This window comes from Eretmochelys imbricata, chromosome 14 (assembly GCF_965152235.1).
Source record: "Eretmochelys imbricata isolate rEreImb1 chromosome 14, rEreImb1.hap1, whole genome shotgun sequence".
In the NCBI taxonomy this organism is placed as follows: domain Eukaryota; kingdom Metazoa; phylum Chordata; order Testudines; family Cheloniidae; genus Eretmochelys; species Eretmochelys imbricata.
Window position 1 is genome coordinate 15597354 of NC_135585.1, and position 22094 is coordinate 15619447.

The following is a 22094-nucleotide window of genomic DNA, read 5'->3' on the forward strand; positions in this document are numbered from 1 at the left end:
TAAGGTACCTCTGGTGAGTGTACCTTTGTAAATATAATACATGGTTTAAAAGCAAATATGTTTAGTGATTGATTTACCCTGAAGACTTGGGATGCATTCGCAGCCAATACAGCTACTGGAAAAATCTGTTAACATGTCTGGCGATGGAGCAGAAATCCTCCAGGGACATCTCCATGAAGCTCTCCTGGAGGTACTCCCAAAGCCTTTGCAAAAGGTTTCTGGGGAGGGCAGTCTTATTCCGTCTTCCATGGTAGGACACTTTACCAAGCCAGTAGCACGTAGTCTGGAATTCTTGCATAACAAAGCATGGCAGCGTATGGTCCGGGTGCTTGGTATGGGAAATGAAGGTGCTGCTGTTTGAAACCATTCCCACGTGTTATGAAGGTTAAAGAAGCCAAAAGACTGTAGCTTACCATGGCTGCCTGCAAGCCGAATTCTGTTGCCTGGCCCCCCGTGTGTGATGTCTCACACCAAACCCGCAGGCCCTCAATCTAAGAGGCAAAATGAGACCTTGTACCGAAAGCACATGTACTATGTAATGTTAACAGCTTGGTTCACCGTGAAAGAGTATACTCATTGTTCTCTAAAATGTGTGTGTTTAACTACTACTCTCCCTTTTTTTTTTTCCGCTCCCGCAGCTGCAAATGTTTCAACACTCCCCCATCATCTCCGTCCCAGAGGCTAGCGCAGATAAGGCGAAAAAAATGCACTCGCGATGAAATGCTCTCTGAGCTTATGCACTGAAAGAGCTCAGCAAAATGCATGGAGGCAAACAATGTCAGAGTTCAGGAAAGCACAAAATGAACGCGAGGACAGGAGGTGGGAGCAAGAGGAGAGGTGGTAGCGTGATGAGAGGAAGCAAGATGCAATACTGAGGCTACTGGGGGATCAAACTGATATGCTCCGGCATCTGGTGGAGCTGCAGGAAAGGCAGCAGGAGTACAGACCGCTGCTGCAGCCCCTGTGTAACCACCCACCCTCCTCCCCAAGTTCCATAGCCTCTTCACTCAGACGCCCAAGAACGCAGGCGGGGCACCTCCGGGCACCCAACCACTCCACCCCAGATAACTGCCCAAGCAACAGAAGGCTGGCATTCAATAAGTTTTGAAGTGCAGTGTGCCCTTGTCCTTCACTCCTCCCCCCCTCCGCCACCCCACCCAGTGCTTCCCTCCTCCCCCAGCCCTCCTGGGCTACTTTGGCAGTTATCCCCCTATTTGTGTGATGAATTAATAAAGAATGCATGAATTTGAAACAACGACTTTATTGCCTCTACAAGCGGTGATCGAAGGGGGGAGGTTGGTTGGCTTACAGGAAAGTAGTGAACCAAGGGGGCGGGTTTTCATCAAGGAGAAACAAACAGAACTGTCACACCATAGCCTGGCAAGTCATGAAACTGGTTTTCAAAGCTTCTCTGGTGCGCAGCGTTCCCTACTGTGCTCTTCTAACCACCCTGGTGTCTGGCTGCACGTAATCAGCGGTCAGGCGATTTGCATCAACCTCCCACCCCGCCATAAACATCTCCCCCCTTACTCATAGATACTGCTTGCTGTGTGCTCCACAATAACAATGGGAATATCAGTTTCACTGAGGTCTAACAGAGTCAATAAACTGCGGCAGCGCGCTTTTAAATGTCCAAATGCACATTCTACCACCATTCTGCACTTGCTCAGTGTATAGTTGAACGGCTCCTGACTACTGTCCAGGTTGCTTGTGTATGGCTTCATGAGCCATGGCATTAAGGGGTAGGTTGCGTCCCCAAGGATAACTACAAGCTTTTCAACATCCCCAATGGTTATTTTCTGGTCTGGAAGTAAGTCCCTTCCTGCAGCTGTTCAAACAGACCAGAATTCCTGAAGATGCGAGTGTCATGTACCTTTCCTAGCCATCCCACGTTGATGTTGGTGAAACGTCCCTTGTGATCCACCAGTGCTTGCAGCACCATTGAAAAGTACCCCTTGCGATTTATATACTCGCTGCCAAGATGGTCTGGTCCCAAGATAGGGATATACGTTCCATCTATCACCCCACCGCAGTTAGGGAATCGGCATTCCACAGCATGAGCGTGCCCCATTGCCACCAGGATGTCCAAATTGCCGGGGCCCATACTTCGAGAGAAGTCTGTGTCCATGTCCTCATCACTCTTGTCATTGCGCTGCCGTCGCCTCCTCGCCTGCCTTTGCAGTTTCTGGTTCTGAACATACTGCAGGATAATGCATGAGGTGTTTACAATGCTCATAACTGCCAAGGTGATCTGAGCGGGCTCCATGCTTGCCATGGTATGGCGTCTGCAGGAGAGCAGAGTTGCAGCAGAAGCGGTGGCTGACAACGGATGCCATGAGTATAGATATTTATAGAGAACGACGAGGACCTGCACGGTGGATTCATGAGAGCAGAGTTGCAGTGGAAGCGGTGGTTCGATGACGACGGTTAGCAGTCCTACTGCACTGTCTGCTGAAAGCAGTGTGGCGTCCGCATGGAAAAAAGGCTCGAAACAATTGTCTACCGTTGCTTTCACGGAGGGAGGGGCGACTGATGACATGTACCCAAAATCACCTGCAACGATGTTTTTGCCCAATCAGGCATTGGGAGCTTAACCCAGAATTCCAATGGGCGGCGAAGACTGCGGGAACTGTGGGATAGCTACCCACAGTGCAATGCTCCGAAAGTTGACGCTAGCCACGGTACTGTGGATGCACTCCGCCAACTTAATGCGCTTAGTGGGGACACACGCAATTGACTGTATAAAATCGCTTCCTAAAAAGTTCTATAAATTCGACCTAATTCTGTAGTGTAGACAAAAGATATCTTGGTGTACTGGATTTTGACCTGTTCAGTCATCAATCCACTGCTTGAAGAGTAGTGCCGTACTCACTGTGACTAAAGGGGAAGGCTTTGGTCACTTTCATTGTGTTTTTTGCAGAACTCCAGTGTATGGATTGTCTGGAAGTCGTTGCACATGTGCAAATGTTTATCAAATGCTTTCCTGTCTCTAAACCGTTTGTATAGGAGAAGTAAACTCCTGCCTGTTTCCATCTCTTCCTCCCCCCTCCGTCCCCACACAGTGTTTGAACTGAGAGCGACCATTTATTTGAACTGGAAGGAACTGACTGCTACACAGTTTCCTCTTTGGCATCTACATTTTTGTCACCCTTTCTACTTTCCCCCACTTCTTTTGTTGTGCAGCTTGTATTGCCTGGTGTATTGGCCAGAAAAACTACCCATCTGGAGCTGAAGCAGGGTAAAGATAGCAGGCTTTGATTTGACGCTGTGTCTGGTCAAGAACTCTGGCAAGAAAGTATTCATTGACCTCTAGTGCTCTGAACTTTTCCCAAGCACATCCTGATGGTTTAATGGACCTGCGGTTTCTTACCAAAATGCAGGCCTGAATGCAGGTGGGCCTCTCGCCCTTCCTGGGGTGAATGCAGTGGCTATCCAAAAAGTAGCTATAAAATTGCACAAATTTAATTAAATGCAGTTAAATTCTTAAACTACCTTGTCAGTTGGTGAAAGCAAATCCACAGACCTAGCAAATTGGTCATCTTTGCACTCTTTGGAAGAGGATGCCTTGACTTGCTGATCTAGCGGTATCCTTGGAACATGCTCCCAAATATGCTTCAACCACCAGCTGATTCATGCAAGTCTGTCTTACGACCTGTTCTTTGCAAGTTTTCTCATCCCAATCAGATCTATGGCTGCCAGGTATGAATAGTTACTTTATTACAAGCCAGAACTTGGGTGTGTTTGAAATGGTGATTCGTGTCACCCACCTGACTTCCTGAGATCCTTTAGGCTGGAAGCAAGTAGATTGCAGGCTCAGTCAGAAGCCACACCCAATGTTAATACCTCTGATTTTGTATAAAAAGCAAAGCTTTGATATTGCAGAAATAACAGGATGCACAGAGCAAGTGGATACATCCTGTGAGGACACATCATGGCATCACTATCTCGTACAGAAGTGGCCAAACTTAGTGACCCACTGAGCGACGTACAACAATCTTCAAAAGTTCAAGAGCTGGGGCACACCGGCCAGGGTTCGGGGCTTCTGTCCTGTGGAAGGCACCTGCGGGGGCTCCGCTCCTGCTGAAGCCCTGAGCCATAGCAGGCTGAAGCCCCAAGGGCCCCCCCTCCCCCCCCCCCGCCACGCTAGGCAGAATCCATTATCCTACCATCCTGCTGCAAGGCAGAGGTCCCAAGCTTCCCTCCCCCCAAGTCTGGTAGGTGGGGGATGGGGGGGCTCCTCTAGCCGCACTTTAGCTGTGAAAGAGCCCTATGTGGTTTGGCTACCCTGATTGAGTACGTTCACATCTGCATACATGGAAAGAGATGTAGAGAGCAGAGCTCTTAAAAGCTCTCTGCATTGTTTACATAAAGATACTACAAGTAGTGAACAAATAAGACATGTTAAATCAGCAGGTGTAGCTGATTTCTCAGTATGCTGGAGTTCCCAGGATTCTCCTGAATTATAATCCATCTATCAAGTAGGAAAAAATTAATGGAAAAGAGGGCTCTGGAATCTTAAGGTAATCTTGGTATGCACTGATAGAGAGAAGGTTGTAGTACCTCAAAAGTATGAATGTCTTTGCCATACCTCGCCCTTAATGTAGACTAGGATAAATAACTGAAACCTCTTTTTCTCCATTTGTAGTAAGGCACATCTTTGGAGGAAAAAACAAAACAACCCTGATACCCCTTCCTCCAAAGATTTTTCTCTGGATACAATATTCCTTTCATTCCAGAAGGTCAGGCATATGACTGATTTTTCAGTTTAGTGGAAATTTATTCACTCGACTCACACCTAGTCTATCCAAACCCAGCTGATCTGAGCGTCTGGGTTACGATAGACTAGGTATGAGCATCCCCACTGCAAAGTCCTGCCTGAATTACCATGTCTTCATTGTTTCTGCACTTGTCTGTGTGTCTGGGGCATATCCCATGGTTCTTTGTGCTGGGTTGCTCTAGGATGCACTCCTAGTCATTTGTGTCAATTGCATGAGAGTTTGTCCTTTTGGGGGGAATTGTGGGAAGGGAATTGGAGGACTTTTTGCAATTGAGTGTTTGTGCAGTTTTTGCCTGTCCTCACTGCAAAGTGGGCAGATTCCAGCTAGATTAAAGCGCAGCTTGGGGTCTCACCCATGTCCCCAACTGGGTAGGATAGCATGGGGTTAAAGCACCTATGTCCATACCCCCAGCTGAGTAATGTAGTATGGGCTTAAAGCCCGTCCAAACCCAGTTAGGTTTTTCTTCGTGGATGGTAGGGGGTTAACTGTTCAGTGGAGACATAGCCTTACACTGGGATGTGCACACTCTTCAGGAAGAGAGATTGGACTGCACATCAGGGTAGTGCCAATAACTGAGCACTCCCATATGCCTCAAACGCAGACCAGCAAATGAGGGGGGTAAAAACTGAAATAGCATGGGTCAATATATCCCTCTTTTTCCCAACGTGAGCCCAGCATGTTCTTTCCCTTATCCCTAGCCAGAAAAGTTTTCTTGACTGATTACTGCCCCATCTCCTTTTATAGGCTAATTTGAATGATATGCTGGGTTAGTATAGGGTTCCTGCATTCAAATCCTGGCTGACTTTTGGTTAAGAACTCCCCTTCTGTGAAAGTGCTATTTCTTTCTTCCTTATATCCTTTTGTTTCACTTAATGGATCCTCTAGCCATCTGCAGAGGAGCCATGAAAGACATGGATCTTGAATTTGGAAGGGCTATACTTAGATTTAATTTGATTCCTTTGCACTATGTAGTCTGGGTTGGGTTGGGTAGCCTCCTTGCTCTTATAATCTTTCAGCCAATAATGTGAATGCGTTTATTATCCCAATAATTTGTTTTACCTTTTCTGGGGTATGTTGTCTCCCTTTTGTCACTTAACATGTCTGTGGACTCACTTATATCTTCCTTTACTTTTGAAATAGAGACATCCCCCATCCAATCAGCTGCTGTAACCTATAACAAATGTGGCCTTGTTGTCTAGGAGTCCCAAAGTGACTGCTTTTCTGTAGGGACTTTGGCAAGCTTTCCCTTCTCCACAGAGGCGTGTGTGCTCTTTGTAAATGCCAAAGGACACTTTTTTTTTTGTTTACGTGCAATTGCTGAAGAATTTAACTCTCAATAACATCCTGATCAAGCAGAATGAGTGGTTGCCTGCCAGATCTGCATCCTCTGCTGTTTGTCGTTGTTGCTTTACATTCATATAAAAGGAAAAAAAGATGTTAACACTGAAGTGTAATGCTTATTATCTGCCAGCCTTAGCTATGTGTTACCAAGCCGTCTTGTCTTCTGATGTAGATTCTGTACTGTCTGTCCTCTGGGGGCCCTTCTGAGCTTTAATCAAAGAGGGTTTAACTTGGACATTCTAGAGCTGCAGTTTAATCAACTCTTTCTTGTAGCTGTGGAAGCACAAATGTGAATGTCTCAAGAGTGACATAACTTGTGGGTGCTGGTGGAAAGTATTTTCATTAGGAAGTCCATGACTCTGGAATCTGTTCCCTGTGGAAACAAGATAAAGTGCAAACTTGGCCACTTTCAGAATCTGCTGTGAGACACCTCTTTTCCCAGGCATTCCCAGCTGATTCAATCTTGGTTTCCTAGCTGAGAGGTAGAGCTGCAGATTACATGGGAGTCTGGTGTTCTGCCTTACAGAGGTTTCAAATGTGTAAAGCGCACAGATACCATACTGGTGCTCACTAGCATTAAAAATTAGCTGTGGAACAATGTGTCAAACCTGTACTGCTCTGTCATCAGTCTCACTGAATGATTTGCTCTTTCTAGTAGTAATCTGACCCCATAAGTAGAAATCAAAGCATCTATTAAGAAAATATTAACTTTAAACTGAGGATGGAAGCGGTGAGTGGTAACTCCTGGCAACTGTTGGAGATGTGTACCTGTTTTCAGCCTGCATCATTTCAATGTAAACATGCTGTCCTGAAATAAGCAGAGTCCAAATTTGGTTTCTTCCAAAACTAACAGACCATAATCTGGCCTAGTTTAGGTTTTTCGTCCTTTTGGTTCTTCAGTTTCACAGTATGACACTCTTCATGGGATTATATGCTAAAGGGCAGGGGGAAGACTGGCTACAGACAACACATTATCTGAATCTTTCAGCGCAAGACTACAAAGTAATTGGTGTGCACAGTTTGGTGCAGAAGTGAAGCATCGTGAAAGGCAGGTCATTTTCCAACTTTATCTATTGCCCCTTCTATTCTAAAGTGGCTAGCAGTTTGCTTTTTTGGGGAGTGGGGGGTAAATCAGAGAGAAATGGCTCTGCAAGTACAGGAACAAAAGCTGTTCAAAAGGCATTATTCTATCCCAGCACTGCAAACCACCCTATGCACTATGCTTCACTTCTGCACCAAACTGTGAACACCAATTACTTTGTAGTCTTGCAAAACTTCTAGTCCTGAGCCCCTTGCTCAAAATTGCCAAATTTTTTTGGGTGCTGACTTGCAGCTTCCTCCCCATTTTGCCAATCCTGAATCCTCAAAACGACAGAATAGTGCCAGTGAGGGTGTAAAATGAGTTTTCATGACTTGTCAGCTTAAAACTGCTTGCAGTGGTGCCAGATCTCATGTCCTGATCTTTCATTGCAGCTTCCTTTTCAGAGCGAGTAAGAAATATGTCTCCAGATGAGATCAAAATCCCTCCAGAACCCCCAGGCAGGTGTTCCAACCACTTACAGGTAGGTACAACCCCTCTTTCAGTTTGTCATCTCTCAGGATTTGTCTGAAATTTCAGTTAACCAGTTGACCAAACATCCTAAGAGCTGGTAAAATGCAGCAAAAGATTCCCACAGAATCCAAACCATCTGAGAAATATTTTTCCTCAATCTCATACAAGTCAAATGCCGTGTAAAGGTTCCCCAGCATGCTTGCCACACTTCAATGTGAGCACTACAGTAAGGTCTTTCACCCAACACTGGGCAAAATGACATGTTCATTGAATAGAAAGGAACTGTATTTATCACCTTAGCTGCTTTTAAGTTTTTTCAAAGAAACTGAATTAACTCTCCATTTCTAACTAGATGGAGAAATGTACCATGCAAACAAAAAAATTGTGTGACTCTTGCCCTGCTTCCAGAACTACCCAGGAATAATAAATGGATAGTGTGTGAATGCATACCGCAGCCCAGATCTTTTGTCTTGGCCAGTGCTGTGCTGAAATTCAGAAGTAGTGGGTTCTGTTCTAAATTGAGAAACTACCATTTTTGCTTGGGTTCCATACTTGGTAAGAGCTCTCCCATCTAACTGTAGCATATTTCCCAGGGTTCTTTAACTCTACGGGTATGTACACACTGCAATTAAACACCCACTGGTGGCCCGTGTCAGCTGATTTGGGCTCAGGCTACAGGGCTGTTTAATTGCCCTGTAGACATTTGGGCTTGGGCTGGAACCCAGGCTCTGGGACTCTCCTGCGTTTTGCTGTGATGCTGGGGGTACCTTTCCCATAGCTGAATAAGAGCTCTGTTGGTGAGGGAGTCCGAGCCACGCAAAAGTTGGTCCAATAAAAAGAGATTTCCTCACCCAGCTTTTCTTCCTTTCTGAGGCCGATATGGAGCTGGATTTAGTGGGGAGACAGGAGAACACATACAATTGTATAATTGCTGCTGATGCTACCTTGTGATGAAGAGTGGCTTGTTTGAATCTGATGCTAATGCAGTCTTTTATCATATTAGTAGGTGAGGTTCTGTCATCAACTTAACTCCATGCCAAAGGGTTTGGTGCATATGTAGGCATAGCAGAATTTGATTTTTGTAAAAAAAAAAAATACAATTTTGACAAACTTTAATATTTTTAAGCATTCTATTTTTATCTATTTAAAGTTTCACAGTTGTGGGGAATTGGGGGTGGGGTCAGACAGTACTTATTTAATGACAAATAGACTTTGAGATACAAAAAGTTAAAGCTTTATAACCATTAAAACACAAATTGTCAACATCACGTCAGAATATACAAAGTAAATTGTCCTAAATCAAACTCTAAAGTTCTCAAGCCGCATTTTTCTTTCTTTGCCTATTTGTAAATTTTGGTTATCGTTGGAAATATATTTTTCATGGGCTTGTGTATGTATGGTGAAATCTGTTTATTGCCATTTGCTGATAAATCTCATCCTTCCAAGCCTCTACTCATATGTGTATCTGGGAGACCTGACCATAGAAATGTGTAGTAGCCCCTTCGTGTATCAAAACTGTTATTCCCTGGAACAAGTTGAAGAATACCTCAAATATTACTTAATAATGGTCCCCATTCTTGCATGCCATAGATTGGGGGAAGGTAAATGAAGGCTGCCGTTTCCTGCCATCTGCTAATAGGTTTAATAATGGTGGACAATTTAAGATGGCACAGTGGTGAAGAACTGTTGTGGGGAAAATCCAAAAGGTGAGTTACAACCCTGTAATAGTTAGCAAGTTGTTTTGAATCACATTTCAGAATGCATCCTCTTCGTGCAGTGTACCTGACGCACCCATTAGTTCTGTTTTGTACTGCAAGAGATTTTAGTGGTGTAACATCAGTGAATGAGTAAGAGTGCATGGGTCTGAGGAATGCAGTAAGCTGGTGCGAAGATCTGATAAATTAAGACCGATCCATTTCCTTTCTCAGCTGTCTCCACCCTGTGTGGAGTATGTCTACCCCAAACCACCTTAAAGAATGGAGACTCCAGTTTTGCAAGCAGAGCAAACTGGTTTTTGCAAATAGCACAACTAAAACACTTTTCAGTTCTGTAAGGGGGCCTGACATACTTTGGAGCTTTAGAAATAAACTGTCCTTTATTCCATTGGTATCTCTTCCTTCCATTGGTCAACTTATCTCTCTAATATGCTGTATCTTGAAAAGCTCTATGCAAAGTGGAGATTTGGAGATTCTTTCCTACTTTCAAGTGACCTGCCAGTTCTTTGCTTTGTGGAAGTCCCAGATTCTAAATATGAGGACTCCGTCTTGGTGGTGCTATCAACACTTCAGATTTTAGAGGCTGAATTTTCAGTGACTGTTGCAACTGTTCTCTCAAAATGGTGCCTCCTTCGGACATGTTAATAGGGTAATTGTGTCACTTCACTGTCTGTGTAGAACTTAGCCTAAAAGCTTAACTTTAATTGAGGAAATAGCAATTTTATACCTGATGGTACTTGACTTTTCATCCAAGGATCTTGCTACTTTGTGTAAACTGCAGTGAAATTTGCTACACATAGAATCACAGAAATGCAGAGCTGGAAGGGACCACCTTGAGTTGGGGACGTATTATCCCCATTTTACACAAAGGGAAACTGAGACCTGAGAGGTTAAGTGACTTGCCCAAGGTCATACAGGAGGTCAGTGGCAAAGCAGGGAATATGAATCTGTATCTCCTGCCTCCAAGTCTTGGGTTTCAGCCACAAAATCTTAACTTTCTATTGTAAAGTCTCTGGAATTTCACTTCCTGTAAAATACTTTAGCTTTATAAGTAAGTTTCCATAGCGGTAGTGTCACAAACGACCTTGCTTAGCAGCAGGACGACTTCCTCTCATGCAAGATTCAGATATCGATTGCCGTTTAAAACCTACCAAATAACTCTAACTTTGGTTATTCAGGGTTGAAAATGCATCTTCCCTCTTCTGCTTTCTATGCTCCATGTCAGACACCCTGCCCAAAAGCACTGGAGTAGGGAGTGTGTTTCGATCTTTGATGCTGCCCTGCTGAGCAAAAGAGATGCAATTTTCTTTAAATCAAGGCCTTCCTTTTTGGAAGGTAATTATATCCAGTATTTCCAACCTTCTGAATCTGTTTAAGTTGCCTTTCCCAAGCAGTTCAGGTTTTACTGGAATACTCCCTGCGTTGTGCTGGAATACTCCTTGATAGCCCACACTGTATAGTGGATTATGCAGGGAGGGATGATCTTTGATTGAGTCTGAGAAGAGTCAATGTCACTGCAGATTAGCCCAGATGATGTGCCTGCTTCGGCCTTCCTGTCTCTGGAAAATTACTGTTCTAAGGTGGGAGAGGGCCATTTGGGGTTTAACTATGCAGAAATAAGACAACCATGTTTGTGCATATTGAATATCTCCTACCTGTGTGTTACTACTTGGTGTTGACTCTTACACTGTTTCTTTTTTATCTAGGATAAGATTCAAAAGTTGTACGATAGGAAGATGAAAGAGGGCATGGACATGAACTACATCATTCAGAGGAAGAAGGAATTTCGTAATCCCAGGTGAGTTTTCCCTTTGGGGTTACAACTCTGCAGGAAAGCTAATCCCAAGAGTCATCCTCCTTGCCATTAGAGCCGTATCAGAAATTGGGGATGTCGAGCAATAGACGCTGTTACTGCTCATGAAATCTTCAAGAGGATCTAGAAAAACATCTCAGAAATGAGTGTGCTTGAGATTCTCTGGAGATCCATGTAACCACAACTAAAACACAGATTTTAAAAGCAGGTGTGTAGGGTTTCCGGTACGATTCTGTGGATGGTATGTTTTGGGTTAGGAGAGGAATCTCTAGTTGAGGGGAGGAATAACCAGGGTTTATGATATGTTTTGCATATTGTGGTGGTGGTCATGGGTCTTCAGAATGTTACTCTTTTTGGTGATTCTTCACCTGGGCCATTGAAATGGAGCACCAGCCTCTTTGTACCAACAAACCCGATGATCTTAATCTTGAAGAAAGAATGGGGAAAGCTAGAAATAAACTAATGATTGTTCTTCTGTCTCAGCATCTATGAAAAGCTGATCCAGTTTTGTGCAATCGACGAACTTGGTACGAATTATCCCAAGGTAAGAAGGGTGAAAGATTTCATGGGAGATGGGGTGGGTGCGTGAAGCTCTCATCAGTTTTGTCCTCTTTCTCAGGCAGGTCATTTAAGGCTTCAGACTTCAGGACTGATGACAGAACTAGTCAGCTAGAGATCTGTCTGCAGTTTGATCTCCAGTTGCATTGAAATAAAATGTGCTTTGTGTAACAGTGAACCCCAGTAGCTGTAGCTTTGTGATATAGACTTCGAATTCTGTGGCTGTGGACAGCTAATTTGGAGTTTTGTTTGTGGTATAGGTAAAATTCTATTTTGGCCTGTCAGTCTTTCAGGAGGCACAAATTTGGGAAACAAGTGTCAACTTGCAATGAGAACTATTTAGTGCCTCTGTCACTCACTGAAATGGCATGACTTCTGTTGGTCCAATAAAAGATATTACTTCACCCATCTTGACTCTCTAATATTCTAGGACCAATGCAGCTACAGCTGCACTGCATCTGAACCTTTTTATGTCTGATTGGGATACAGGAGAGGGGAAATTAGAGCTGTACTGAATATTTCCCACTCTTCCTTGTGGTACTTTAATAGAAGTATATGATGAAGTGTTTTGTATGTCGTGCTGTTCAAACAAGTTCTGAAATAATGTTAAACTTTTTCTCTCAGGACATGTTTGACCCTCATGGGTGGTCTGAGGACTCCTACTATGAGGCGCTAGGTAATCTTAAGGATATCTTTCTTTCAATTCTTTCTGATCACTCCTACAGCTGTTATCCCTTTTATCAGTGCTACTGAATCATGCTGGAACTTTAGCAACTGTATTTTAACTGAACACCCGTTTAAATGAACGGAAAGTCAGAATATGCCGGCCACATTCTGGTTAGGCACTAGTCCAGTTTGGCTGGACAGACCTAGAACTTCCTGAGTTTCCATTAGTTTGGAAAGTCCCTCCCTTAAAATTTTTGGTCTGAGATACGAGCAGGCTCTGGTTGCAGTGAAGAGGCTGAAGAAATTATAAGTGGAATGTTGCCTTGATAGAAAGTTTTTTATTTCACAGCTGATTCAATAGTTTTCTGTATGTGGGACCTTGTCCATTGATTGGAGAGGGAGGGGACAGTTGTGGAGATGAATTGCTGCTTTTGTAAATCTCCTGCTTTTTATATTTCTTGTACCAACCTTTTTTAGCCAAAGCACAGAAGATTGAAATGGACAAACTGGAAAAGGCCAAGAAGGAGCGCACAAAGGTAATAAATCAAGAATTATGGAATTTAGAGATCCATCTCCCAGCCTTTATTCATTCTTTGCTGGAATTCATTCCATTGCTTCATGTTCCTCCATGTACTACCCCATGTATTGACCATGAGGTATTTTTAGACGGTTCTGGCATCTTCCCCTTATTCATTTCTTTGCCAGACTGTACAAGATTTAGGTTTTTGGCCTTTCCTTGTAGGTCAGTTTCTCTCCAGGCCCAGTTGCCTTTGCTCCTTGAGTCCTGTCCAGTTCTGTCAATGTTCTTAAATCAGAGCATGCATAACTGCACCCATTATTCCAAATACAAGATAAACAATACTCTGTAAATAACTACTATCTCCTTAGTCTTCACACTATGCCTCTAGTGTCACAGCCTAATGTAGCTTAATTTGCCCAGCAAGTCACACTGAACTCAGGCCTGACTTCTGTTTTTTCTTGTTACCTCTTTGAATTTATCTAGACCCATATCAACCCCTCGATACCTGAAAATGTCTTGGCTTGTTAGGAAATTGAGTCAATGCATTTAAAACACTATATAGCTCTGGAGCACTTCACATCACCCACACCCCCACCAAATGGTGAGGCACTTGGATTAGTGGCTGGCATTAGGAAATCATATCCAAAGAGTTAATTAACAAAATTTCGCTTCAGATTTGTAGAATGCTTTTTTGGCAACAAGTACATTTTTGCAGCAAACTTTTTTAATAGCTTTCTCTTTGTTTGCCTTTTGTTTTGCTTTATGCACAGCAGTACAGTCACCTGTGACTATCCCCCCTCATTTCCCTTGACTGTAGACTTATAGGTATGTGATTGCAGACTGTTGTGGCTCTTGTTGCTAGGTTTCTTTCTGTGGCGCAGTCTCTGTAAACCATGCGTGTGGTGACTTGCATTCTAAGACAGCTTTTATTTTTCATCTTAGCTTCTCATTGAAGAAATGATTTGTAAGAATATGTCTGTACTGACCAGGATCCTAGTCCTGATCTGTCCGTTAAGGAGGGTACCAAAGTTTTTGATCTGTCTACATGTGGAGAATCTTCATATTTACACATCTTCATAATGGTTATAACTGATCCGTTTTGGAGTACTTGGAGTGAGGACCATATGTGTTTTCTCTCCCCAACACCATAATGTTAAGCGGACTGGCCCAATAAATATTTGTATCCTTTGTTTGCTGAGGTGTTGTAGCAGTCTTTGTCCCAGGATGTATGAGACACAAAGTAGGTGAGGTGATATCTTTTTATTACAGAGGTTGGTTCAGTAAAAAAATATTACCTTGCCTACATTCTCTTTTATACCTTGCTACATTCTGGATCTAAAGAAGAACTGTATAGTGAGGGAAGAAGACGTAAATATTAACATCTGTTCTTTTCTTTTCTCTCCCCCCCGCCCCCCCTTCTAGATCGAGTTTGTGACTGGCACTAAGAAGGGCACAACAACAAATGCTTCATCCACCACTACCACAACAGTCAGCACTGCCGTTGGAGGTAAATACACGTGATGACCTCAAACTTAGATTGCATCGTAATTGTGGGAATTGCCTCTCATGCTACCCAGAAACCGCAGAAGTTCCCTTTTGTTCTCCATCCCCTTGACACAAAAGACAAGTCTACGCTACTGGGCAACATTGGCGCAGCTGCACCACTGTAACGCATCTGGTGAAGACAAGCTATGCCAACAGGAGACCGCTCTCCCGTCCGCATAATTACTCCATCTCCACAGGCGGAAGCTGTGTCGGCTGGAGAGCATCTCCTGCTGACATAGCACCTGTGTGGACAGCACTTGGGTCGATGTAACTTACATTGCTGGTGGAGGGGATGCCTGAGTAACTCAAGTTACGTCGACTTAAGCGGTAGTGTAGACCAGCCCAAAGAAAGCAGATTGCCAGGAGTTGGTAGCCTTGGTGTTACCAGTATTAGTTATCTGGGATTGGGGATTGCTGGTCTGTTTTCCTGGTAGGAAGGCTTGGCAGTAGCTTCGGGTAGGGAAGGATTTCTTTGTGCCAGGGTTAATGGACTTTGTTGCTGTATGTTGATGAGAGTATCTTTTGACAGGTCTTTCCCCAGATCCTGAGGAGGGGGTTGGGAAAAGAGGAGATGAACAACTTGATGTTGTAATTTGGATAATGACTCTTAACAGTTCGTGCTGTACCTCATGCTAATGCAGTGGTTCTCAAACTTTTGTACTGGTGACCCCTTTCACATAGCAAGCCTCTGAGTGTGACACACACCCCCCTTAAAAATGAAAAATGCTTTTTAATATATTTAACACCATTATAAATGCTGGAGGCAACGCAGGGTTTGGGGTGAAGGCTGACAGCTCTCGACCCCCCATGTAATAACCTCACGACCCCCTGATGGGTCCCAATCCCCAGTTTGAGAACCCCTGGGCTAATAGAATAGGGAGATCCATGTTTTCTGTCCAAACCAAACCTACTTTGGTGTTGGGGGAGAGAGTGAATCTCATGTCACTTTTCTAGGAGTTCAGGGGCATAAACAGTACGGATTCTTCAGTTTTGCCTTTGAGGGTTCAAAGTTCCAGTAGGTTTATACTCAACACTTCCTGACCAAAAGTTCCACTTGCCTCAGCTAGGGGGTGAGGAGATACTGTCCACTTGGGCAATGGCACTTTGAGGGTTGAGAAGGAGGGGGATCATTAATATCAATGACTGTAAATGTTAACACTAGTCTCTCTTGGTTATTCCAAATCAGATGCTCAAAAGAGAAAGAGTAAGTGGGACTCCGCCATCCCGGTAACAACAATAGCTCAGCCCACCATCCTCACCACGACTGCAACATTGCCAGCTGTTGTCACAGTAACCACCAGCGCAAGCGGCTCCAAAACCACAGTTATCTCTGCTGTTGGCACCATAGTGAAAAAAGCAAAGCAGTGACAAGTGCATTGAGACTTGACCTGGGCTTCCAGACTAAATTCTCATTGAAGGCACCATCCTTTGAAGGGGACAAGGAGAGGACCACTCTTATTTGCTCAATACAAAATGGCAAGACTTGAAAACAGACCCAACATGCTCCCCGCTAACCCCATTAAGGAAAGTGGTGGAAGCAGGAATATCAGGTGTGTGCACACAGGACTGACCTTCATAGAAAGGAGTTTCTCAATCCTGTGTCACTGCTGGAATAACCAGTCGCTCTGTAGAGTGCTGAAGGACAGTGGTATGCAATGTGTCAGCTTGTAAATGTTAGCTCATTTAAGTGCTGTATTGTTACTTTTATGGCTTGGAGAGTCTTATCCCTACTGGAAATCTGAATTTAAAAAAAAAAGGGAAAATGTCAGTCATTCCCTTGCATCTCAGGCCACGCTTTAAAGGTTGTTGCCCTATGACTTGGTCTCCCCCACGTACACACGCTCTGCCTCAAGAGAATTCACACAGAAGGCTGATCAGCATCCTTGCTCGTAAGCATAGCTGAGATGTGAGTGTATAATCTACATGTATGAATTTAGACTCATTTCTTTGCAATTGGTATTCACATCTGTAACCTACGTAAATATCCATGTAGCTTTTATTTCAGTAATCAAGTGTTTAAAAAGCATTGGAATTTTTGGATATAAAATAGTGAAATAGTCAGGTTTTGCTAGCCTCTTACAGAGATGGAGACCCCCTGTGCAGAATCTGGACTGTAGGTGTCACGTTTGTGAAGTCAGAACGTGCATTTGGAGAGAGCTGCTGAGAGCAATTTTGTCACCATGGAATAAGATCAGATACCAGATCGTCAGAGGAAAGTGTTCCTAATGTAGAAGCCTATGGTGTCTATGTATAATGTAGGGACTTATACTGTCAAACACACAGCAGTGCTCTTTGCTCCACTGTAGTGAAAAGGATACTGTCAACTTAAATTTTATTGGGGGGGGACCTTCTTACCTATGTTACTAAAAATTCTTCATTATAAAAATGGGAAATTTAAAAATTCCTGTGTCCTTTTCGTATCTTACTATGTGCATTTCTCTGACCAGCTAATGAAAAAATCATTTTCACTTCTAGTGTTGATACCTGGGTTGCAAATGCTGCAGGGGAGTGTTTCCTTTAAAACTTTCCCCTGTGGAATTTTAAGAAATCATGGAAACATCTTTGGTCTCAATCAACAGACAAAATTCTATTTTCTGGAAATACTTTATGTTTATAATCCTTTTTTAAAGATTTCTCAGCTCTTTCATTATAAAACCCATTTTCTAGGATTGATACCTCAACTGTTCTTAAAATTATGATTGTAAACTTGCTTCAGTTTTTCTTAATTTTACCAGAAGTCAGCCCCTAATAATACATAGGTGTTTTGTGGAATCCTTTTCATCCATAGTTCTCAAAATACTTTACCAGGAGGTGAAGTGACTTGCCCAAAATCAACTAGAAAGCCAGTGAAATACTATTTAGTGTGGGTGGGTGGATGGAATAATTTACACTGCTGTAATTGTTTGAAGAAATCACTACTAAATTGTTTGTTGTACCAGTCCCTGTAGGATAGTTTTTAGTGCACTTGATTGCTAACTCAGCATTAATAAATACCAATTCCCTTCAGCTTCAATATTCCAGATGTTGCAGATTGTATTGAGGTAAAAATTGGGACGAGAGAGGGGGTTAATAGATCCGCAAAAAGTAAGTTTTCTCTGGATTTCATGTTGCTTTCTTAAGTTCTAGCTTGCCTAAAATATATTTATAACTTAAATTTGTAGGGAGGGAGGGAGAATGGGTCTGTCTTGCATTTGATATACTTAGAAGAGGCTTTCTTCCTAATCATTTTGACAAATGTCAGGTTTGGTCTATCTGGAATATTCAGGGGTCCACTGGAGCACTGATAGGATTGTGGCACTACAGATATACCAAGGAAGTGAAACCTGATGAGTTGATGTGAGGATGGTTGGTGGTGTGGCTTTTCTGTTCATTCTTACTGAAGTAAGAACCCTGCACAGAGCTGCTGACTTGATTCCCACTAACTATGGCAGGTGTCTTGTTAACTCCACTCTGAGGTGGAACGGCTCTCTGGACAGGGGCTGCCTAGAGTTTAAGACCGAGAGGAGCAGTCCTGTCAAGGTGTGTGTGTGGTGTGAATGTAGATGGTTTTAAGTGTGCCAAACAGCTTGGCTGAAAGTGAAACACTGAAACAGGACGCAAAGCAAATGTAGTGGCACAGCTTCCTCTAACTCCCATTCTGCAGAATGATGGCAATTAAATGTTGCTTTGTATTTCATGAGCCTCCGGTGGCACAGAAGATGCTGCTCTAGCACCAGCGACTTTATCCTGTAAATCCGGGAGGGAAGAGTGTCATAAACAGAGGGGAGCCTACTGCTCTGTAAACTAACTGCATCCTTGAAGTATGTTTGTCAGGAGCAGGCTGTGAGATGTTGAGTGTGAGAATGGGAATGTACATTTTATCTTCTCACTGGAATATGAAGGGGCAATATGCTGTCAGTAACACGAGAGTTAGCAGTGGTACCAGCTACTGCGGCTTGTGTATTTACTTCCTATTACAGTTTATGACTTTCATTATGGAAACACTGAGGGTGTAACCACCTGGTAAAGACCAGTTCGGCTTAACATGAAAAACATCAAATAAGCCCAAACATCAGCATCACTTGTGATGGAAAAGATGACTTTGTGCAGTTCTGATAATTGTGTGACCACCCTGTGCCTGATGAATGGCAAATCCTATTCACATTGGATCAGACCATTAGCCAATCTAGTCTATATCATGCCACCTGATATCCTCCATAAGGTCTATTGCCCAGTGCTTCACACTCTGATGGTAGGAACTCCTTCCTGACTCCTGGATCTGTCCAATGTATGCCCTAAACCAGGAGGCTTGATCATCCTTATTTTATATTGCTGTAAATGTTAGTTTACACTTAAGTGAAGACACTTAAGCCACATGGGTATAAGTATAGATCTGCTTTAATTTTTTATCAGTCCATTATCTGTTGAGGACAGGTGGCTGTCTCAGAGGCAGGTGTGGTGGAAACCCAATCCCAGAAGGACTACTTATCAGTTCAGATGAGTTTACATGTAAGCGGCTCACTTATGAGAGGTGCAGTTGGTTCGAAATGTCACAGCTAATGGGCTGTCGTTCTTGTGGTTTTTTTATACAAACACCTCTCCATACCACTGATAGCAGAGAGAGCTAGTATGATTCTTAATATTCTATATTTTATTCTAATAAAGCCCTCTTTGCTAGTGGGCTTCTGGAAATGCAAAACTAAACCTAGCTGAGAAGCCACCAGGAAACAGATTTGTGGCAGGAAAAGGGGACTCTTATGGTGGAAAGCTGGAAAGAGGTTAGTGTTGTTGCCAATGCCCATATGAAGCTGGACTCTCCTGTACCAAGCCTGCTCCCCAGCGCTTAAACACACCAGTCACCCAGTGTGACTACTGAAAGGTTTGGGAGATGAATCACTCACTACACAGAGTGTGCTGATCATTATTTTCATTTTTTTTGTAAATGTCTTAGTCATCATAGACTTCCTGTCCACCACACCCTTCCTCTTCCCATGTTCCTGCTTCTCCTCTCTCCCTGTAGCATCTGTAATAATTCCAAGCCGTGCCCCCCCGCCCTCTCCCCCCCCTGTGTCAGGGCAGTCATTTGTACAGCTCACATTCACATGGGCTAGAAATCTCTTTCCTCTGCACTGTGCATAGGAAACACGTTCGTTCCTTTTTTGTCAAAGTTAACGTTAAATGAGCTGACCTAAACATGGGTGTATTTATTTTAGGCTCTAGCTCTCTAGATAAACAAGTTTGCACCTATTGAGCTGGCGCTCCTTACACCAGCACAGTGACATAATTGGAGGAAAACTAGCTATTGTCTGTGGGCAGTAGCTGATTTTTTTTAATAGTCATTTTAATATAAAAAGGTTCTTAACCTATGAATGGGCACTTGAAATTTCAGCCGTACGATTTTCCCAGGAGCTAACATCCTTTTAAAAATAAGGTTTATAACAAAAGTACCTCAGTAGCTAGTAACAATAGGGTTGCTACTGCAGTCCTATGACGTAGTGCTGATGAAATATGCCAGCCACAATGCAAGCTTCCCTGCCAAAGTGCTTTAGATGTGATCTATCTTTGGGAGCACGTTTGGGTTCCTACGGCCCATTTGATCGTTCGTGTCTGCTGATGCTGTCAACAAAGGAGGCTGCCTTTTGGAACGCATTCACACCCTTCTAGGGAACTAGCTTGGACTGAAACACATTCACTCCTTGTAGGCCACCAAAATCCCATTTAAATAGCAATAATTTCAGTCACTGCCAACTTGGTCTGATGTGAACTGATTACCTAGGGCTGAAACATTCTTCATCCCAATGGTACGCTAGCAGTCATTTGAGCCTTTTCACAAAGGCTGCAGCCAGCTCCCTAACCCCTTCTCCCCAGGGGAAACTGTTTCCATACACTGACAATTAAATCAGCCTCTGCTCCCATTTTCTCTCTCTCTTTGAGGGATATAGCTAGTACGATTCATCATCTGTGGCTCCTTCATTCTTCTCTGGGCTTCACGTCTCCCTGCCTTCTTAAGCATGTGCTCCTTGTGTTTGCATGGGTTTATCTTAGCCCAAAGCCATGTATTCAAAGGCCTTGGGTATACCAAGGCAGGCCAGTCACTGGGTTTTTTAGACCTTGATAGATCAGGTGAATGAAGTCATCTCTGGCAGACTCTGCGCTGCGTCAGCTTTGCTTTTTGAAGATTTTCCTGCCTCCAAGCCTGTACGTGTTGGTTTTTGACTGACTCTGCATGCTGCCTCTTGCTGTCAAGAGATCTCTCTCTCTCCCTGTTTCTGTATAAGGTGCTTTGTTGTTCTAAGGGTGCGAGATTTTGCTCTGGGCTTCATTTAGTGTTCTCAAGATGTGGCCTCTAACCTAAGCAGGTTGAGCAGTCTTTGCTGGCTCCACCTCAAAGCCTAAAATAACGGAGCCTGAGGCTATTGCTTTTATCCTGTTGCTGCCAATCCCTTTGTCTATTTTATATGCAATGCCAACATTGTGGGGTTACTCTAAAATTACAAATCCACTTCACCAAGGCCTTAGGCCCCTACCCACCATTAAGCGTGCAGTCAAATCCCAGCAGCATTGGAGTAATCATTTCAACAGTAATTCAGCCAGACACCTATAGAAACTTCTTCCCACCCCATCGTCGTCATGGGAAGCAAGCACTCAGATCTCTGCAGAAAAACCCATCAAATGGATGTCCCTTGCAGAGTGCCCAGAAGGTCACGAAATGGGGATGGGGTTGGTTCCAGTTGAACAACAGATTCGTGAGCCGAGGGAGGCAGAGCCATTGCTCTTCCAGGAGAGAACTGCATTTCCTGGAGGGGGTTACAAGACTCTCTCGTGTAAAAGCAAATCGCTGTTAATAATCAAAACCGGCTAATGGGCAGTGAGATCCCAGCAAGGTCCCTCTTTTCCCTGTTAGTGGGATCAGCATTGTTCTTCCCAGCATTTTCTTACTTGCAACTTGAACCAGGGAATCTTCCACTGCCTGGCCTTACTTATTATGGCCGTTCCTCTTTAAATAGGGTCTTTTTTCTAACAAGCCATTGGATTTTCTCACTGTTCTTCTAAATAAGAACCACAGAGGCTGATGGCTTCTAATTTTTATTCATTTGTTAAATCTTTTAATGCTTTTGTGTTCTCCAGTAAACAAACTGCTGCAAACTGATTGCTTCTGAAGCACTTGGGGTTTCACAAGGAAATTTCTCACCTTCCTCTGGTAATACAAATCTTGCTTTCCCTTGGCCCACTGGTTTAGACCAGCACTGAAAGAAAATTAGACTTGCTGTGTACCAGGCCTCTTCTACAATAGCTAAAACACCGATAACTTTGCCCTTCTATAGCATATCTTCCATCCCAGCAGTCTACTAGTACAAGCAGTTTAGTTTTGCCTCAAAATCCCTCACTTGCCATATCTAGGAGGCATCCTTACATTATGCAGTGGCAGCCTTTCTCGCAAATTTATGCAGACTGACTCATTAAGAGACACTACAATGGGGGAGGAGGGGAAGGGGTTGTTTGCAGTAGGACAATCTTATGCACAGGGACCCTAGATACTCTAATGTGGGCAAATGATCCATGTTGCAAGTGGCTTCTTCCCTTCTTTAAAACTGGTTTTCAAACACTGTATTTAGTCTGTGCTTTC

General features: G+C 43.5%; 1 protein-coding gene across 2 annotated transcripts in view; it reads left to right on the forward strand.

The window, feature by feature from the left end:
* SAP30BP (SAP30 binding protein) overlaps positions 1 to 17476 on the forward strand; it is a 56378-nt gene extending 38902 nt beyond the window's left edge. Inside the window, exons 5-11 of one of the 2 annotated variants that reach the window (XM_077833219.1) lie at positions 7593 to 7681; positions 11093 to 11184; positions 11683 to 11743; positions 12382 to 12433; positions 12901 to 12959; positions 14366 to 14450; positions 15675 to 17476. In XM_077833219.1, coding sequence (XP_077689345.1) covers positions 7593 to 7681; positions 11093 to 11184; positions 11683 to 11743; positions 12382 to 12433; positions 12901 to 12959; positions 14366 to 14450; positions 15675 to 15856 — 620 coding nt within the window. In that variant the 3' untranslated portion in view covers positions 15857 to 17476. The remainder of the gene's footprint in view (positions 1 to 7592; positions 7682 to 11092; positions 11185 to 11682; positions 11744 to 12381; positions 12434 to 12900; positions 12960 to 14365; positions 14451 to 15674) is intronic. The other variant, XM_077833217.1, reaches the window with a different exon arrangement.
* Positions 17477 to 22094: the final 4618 nt, after the last annotated feature.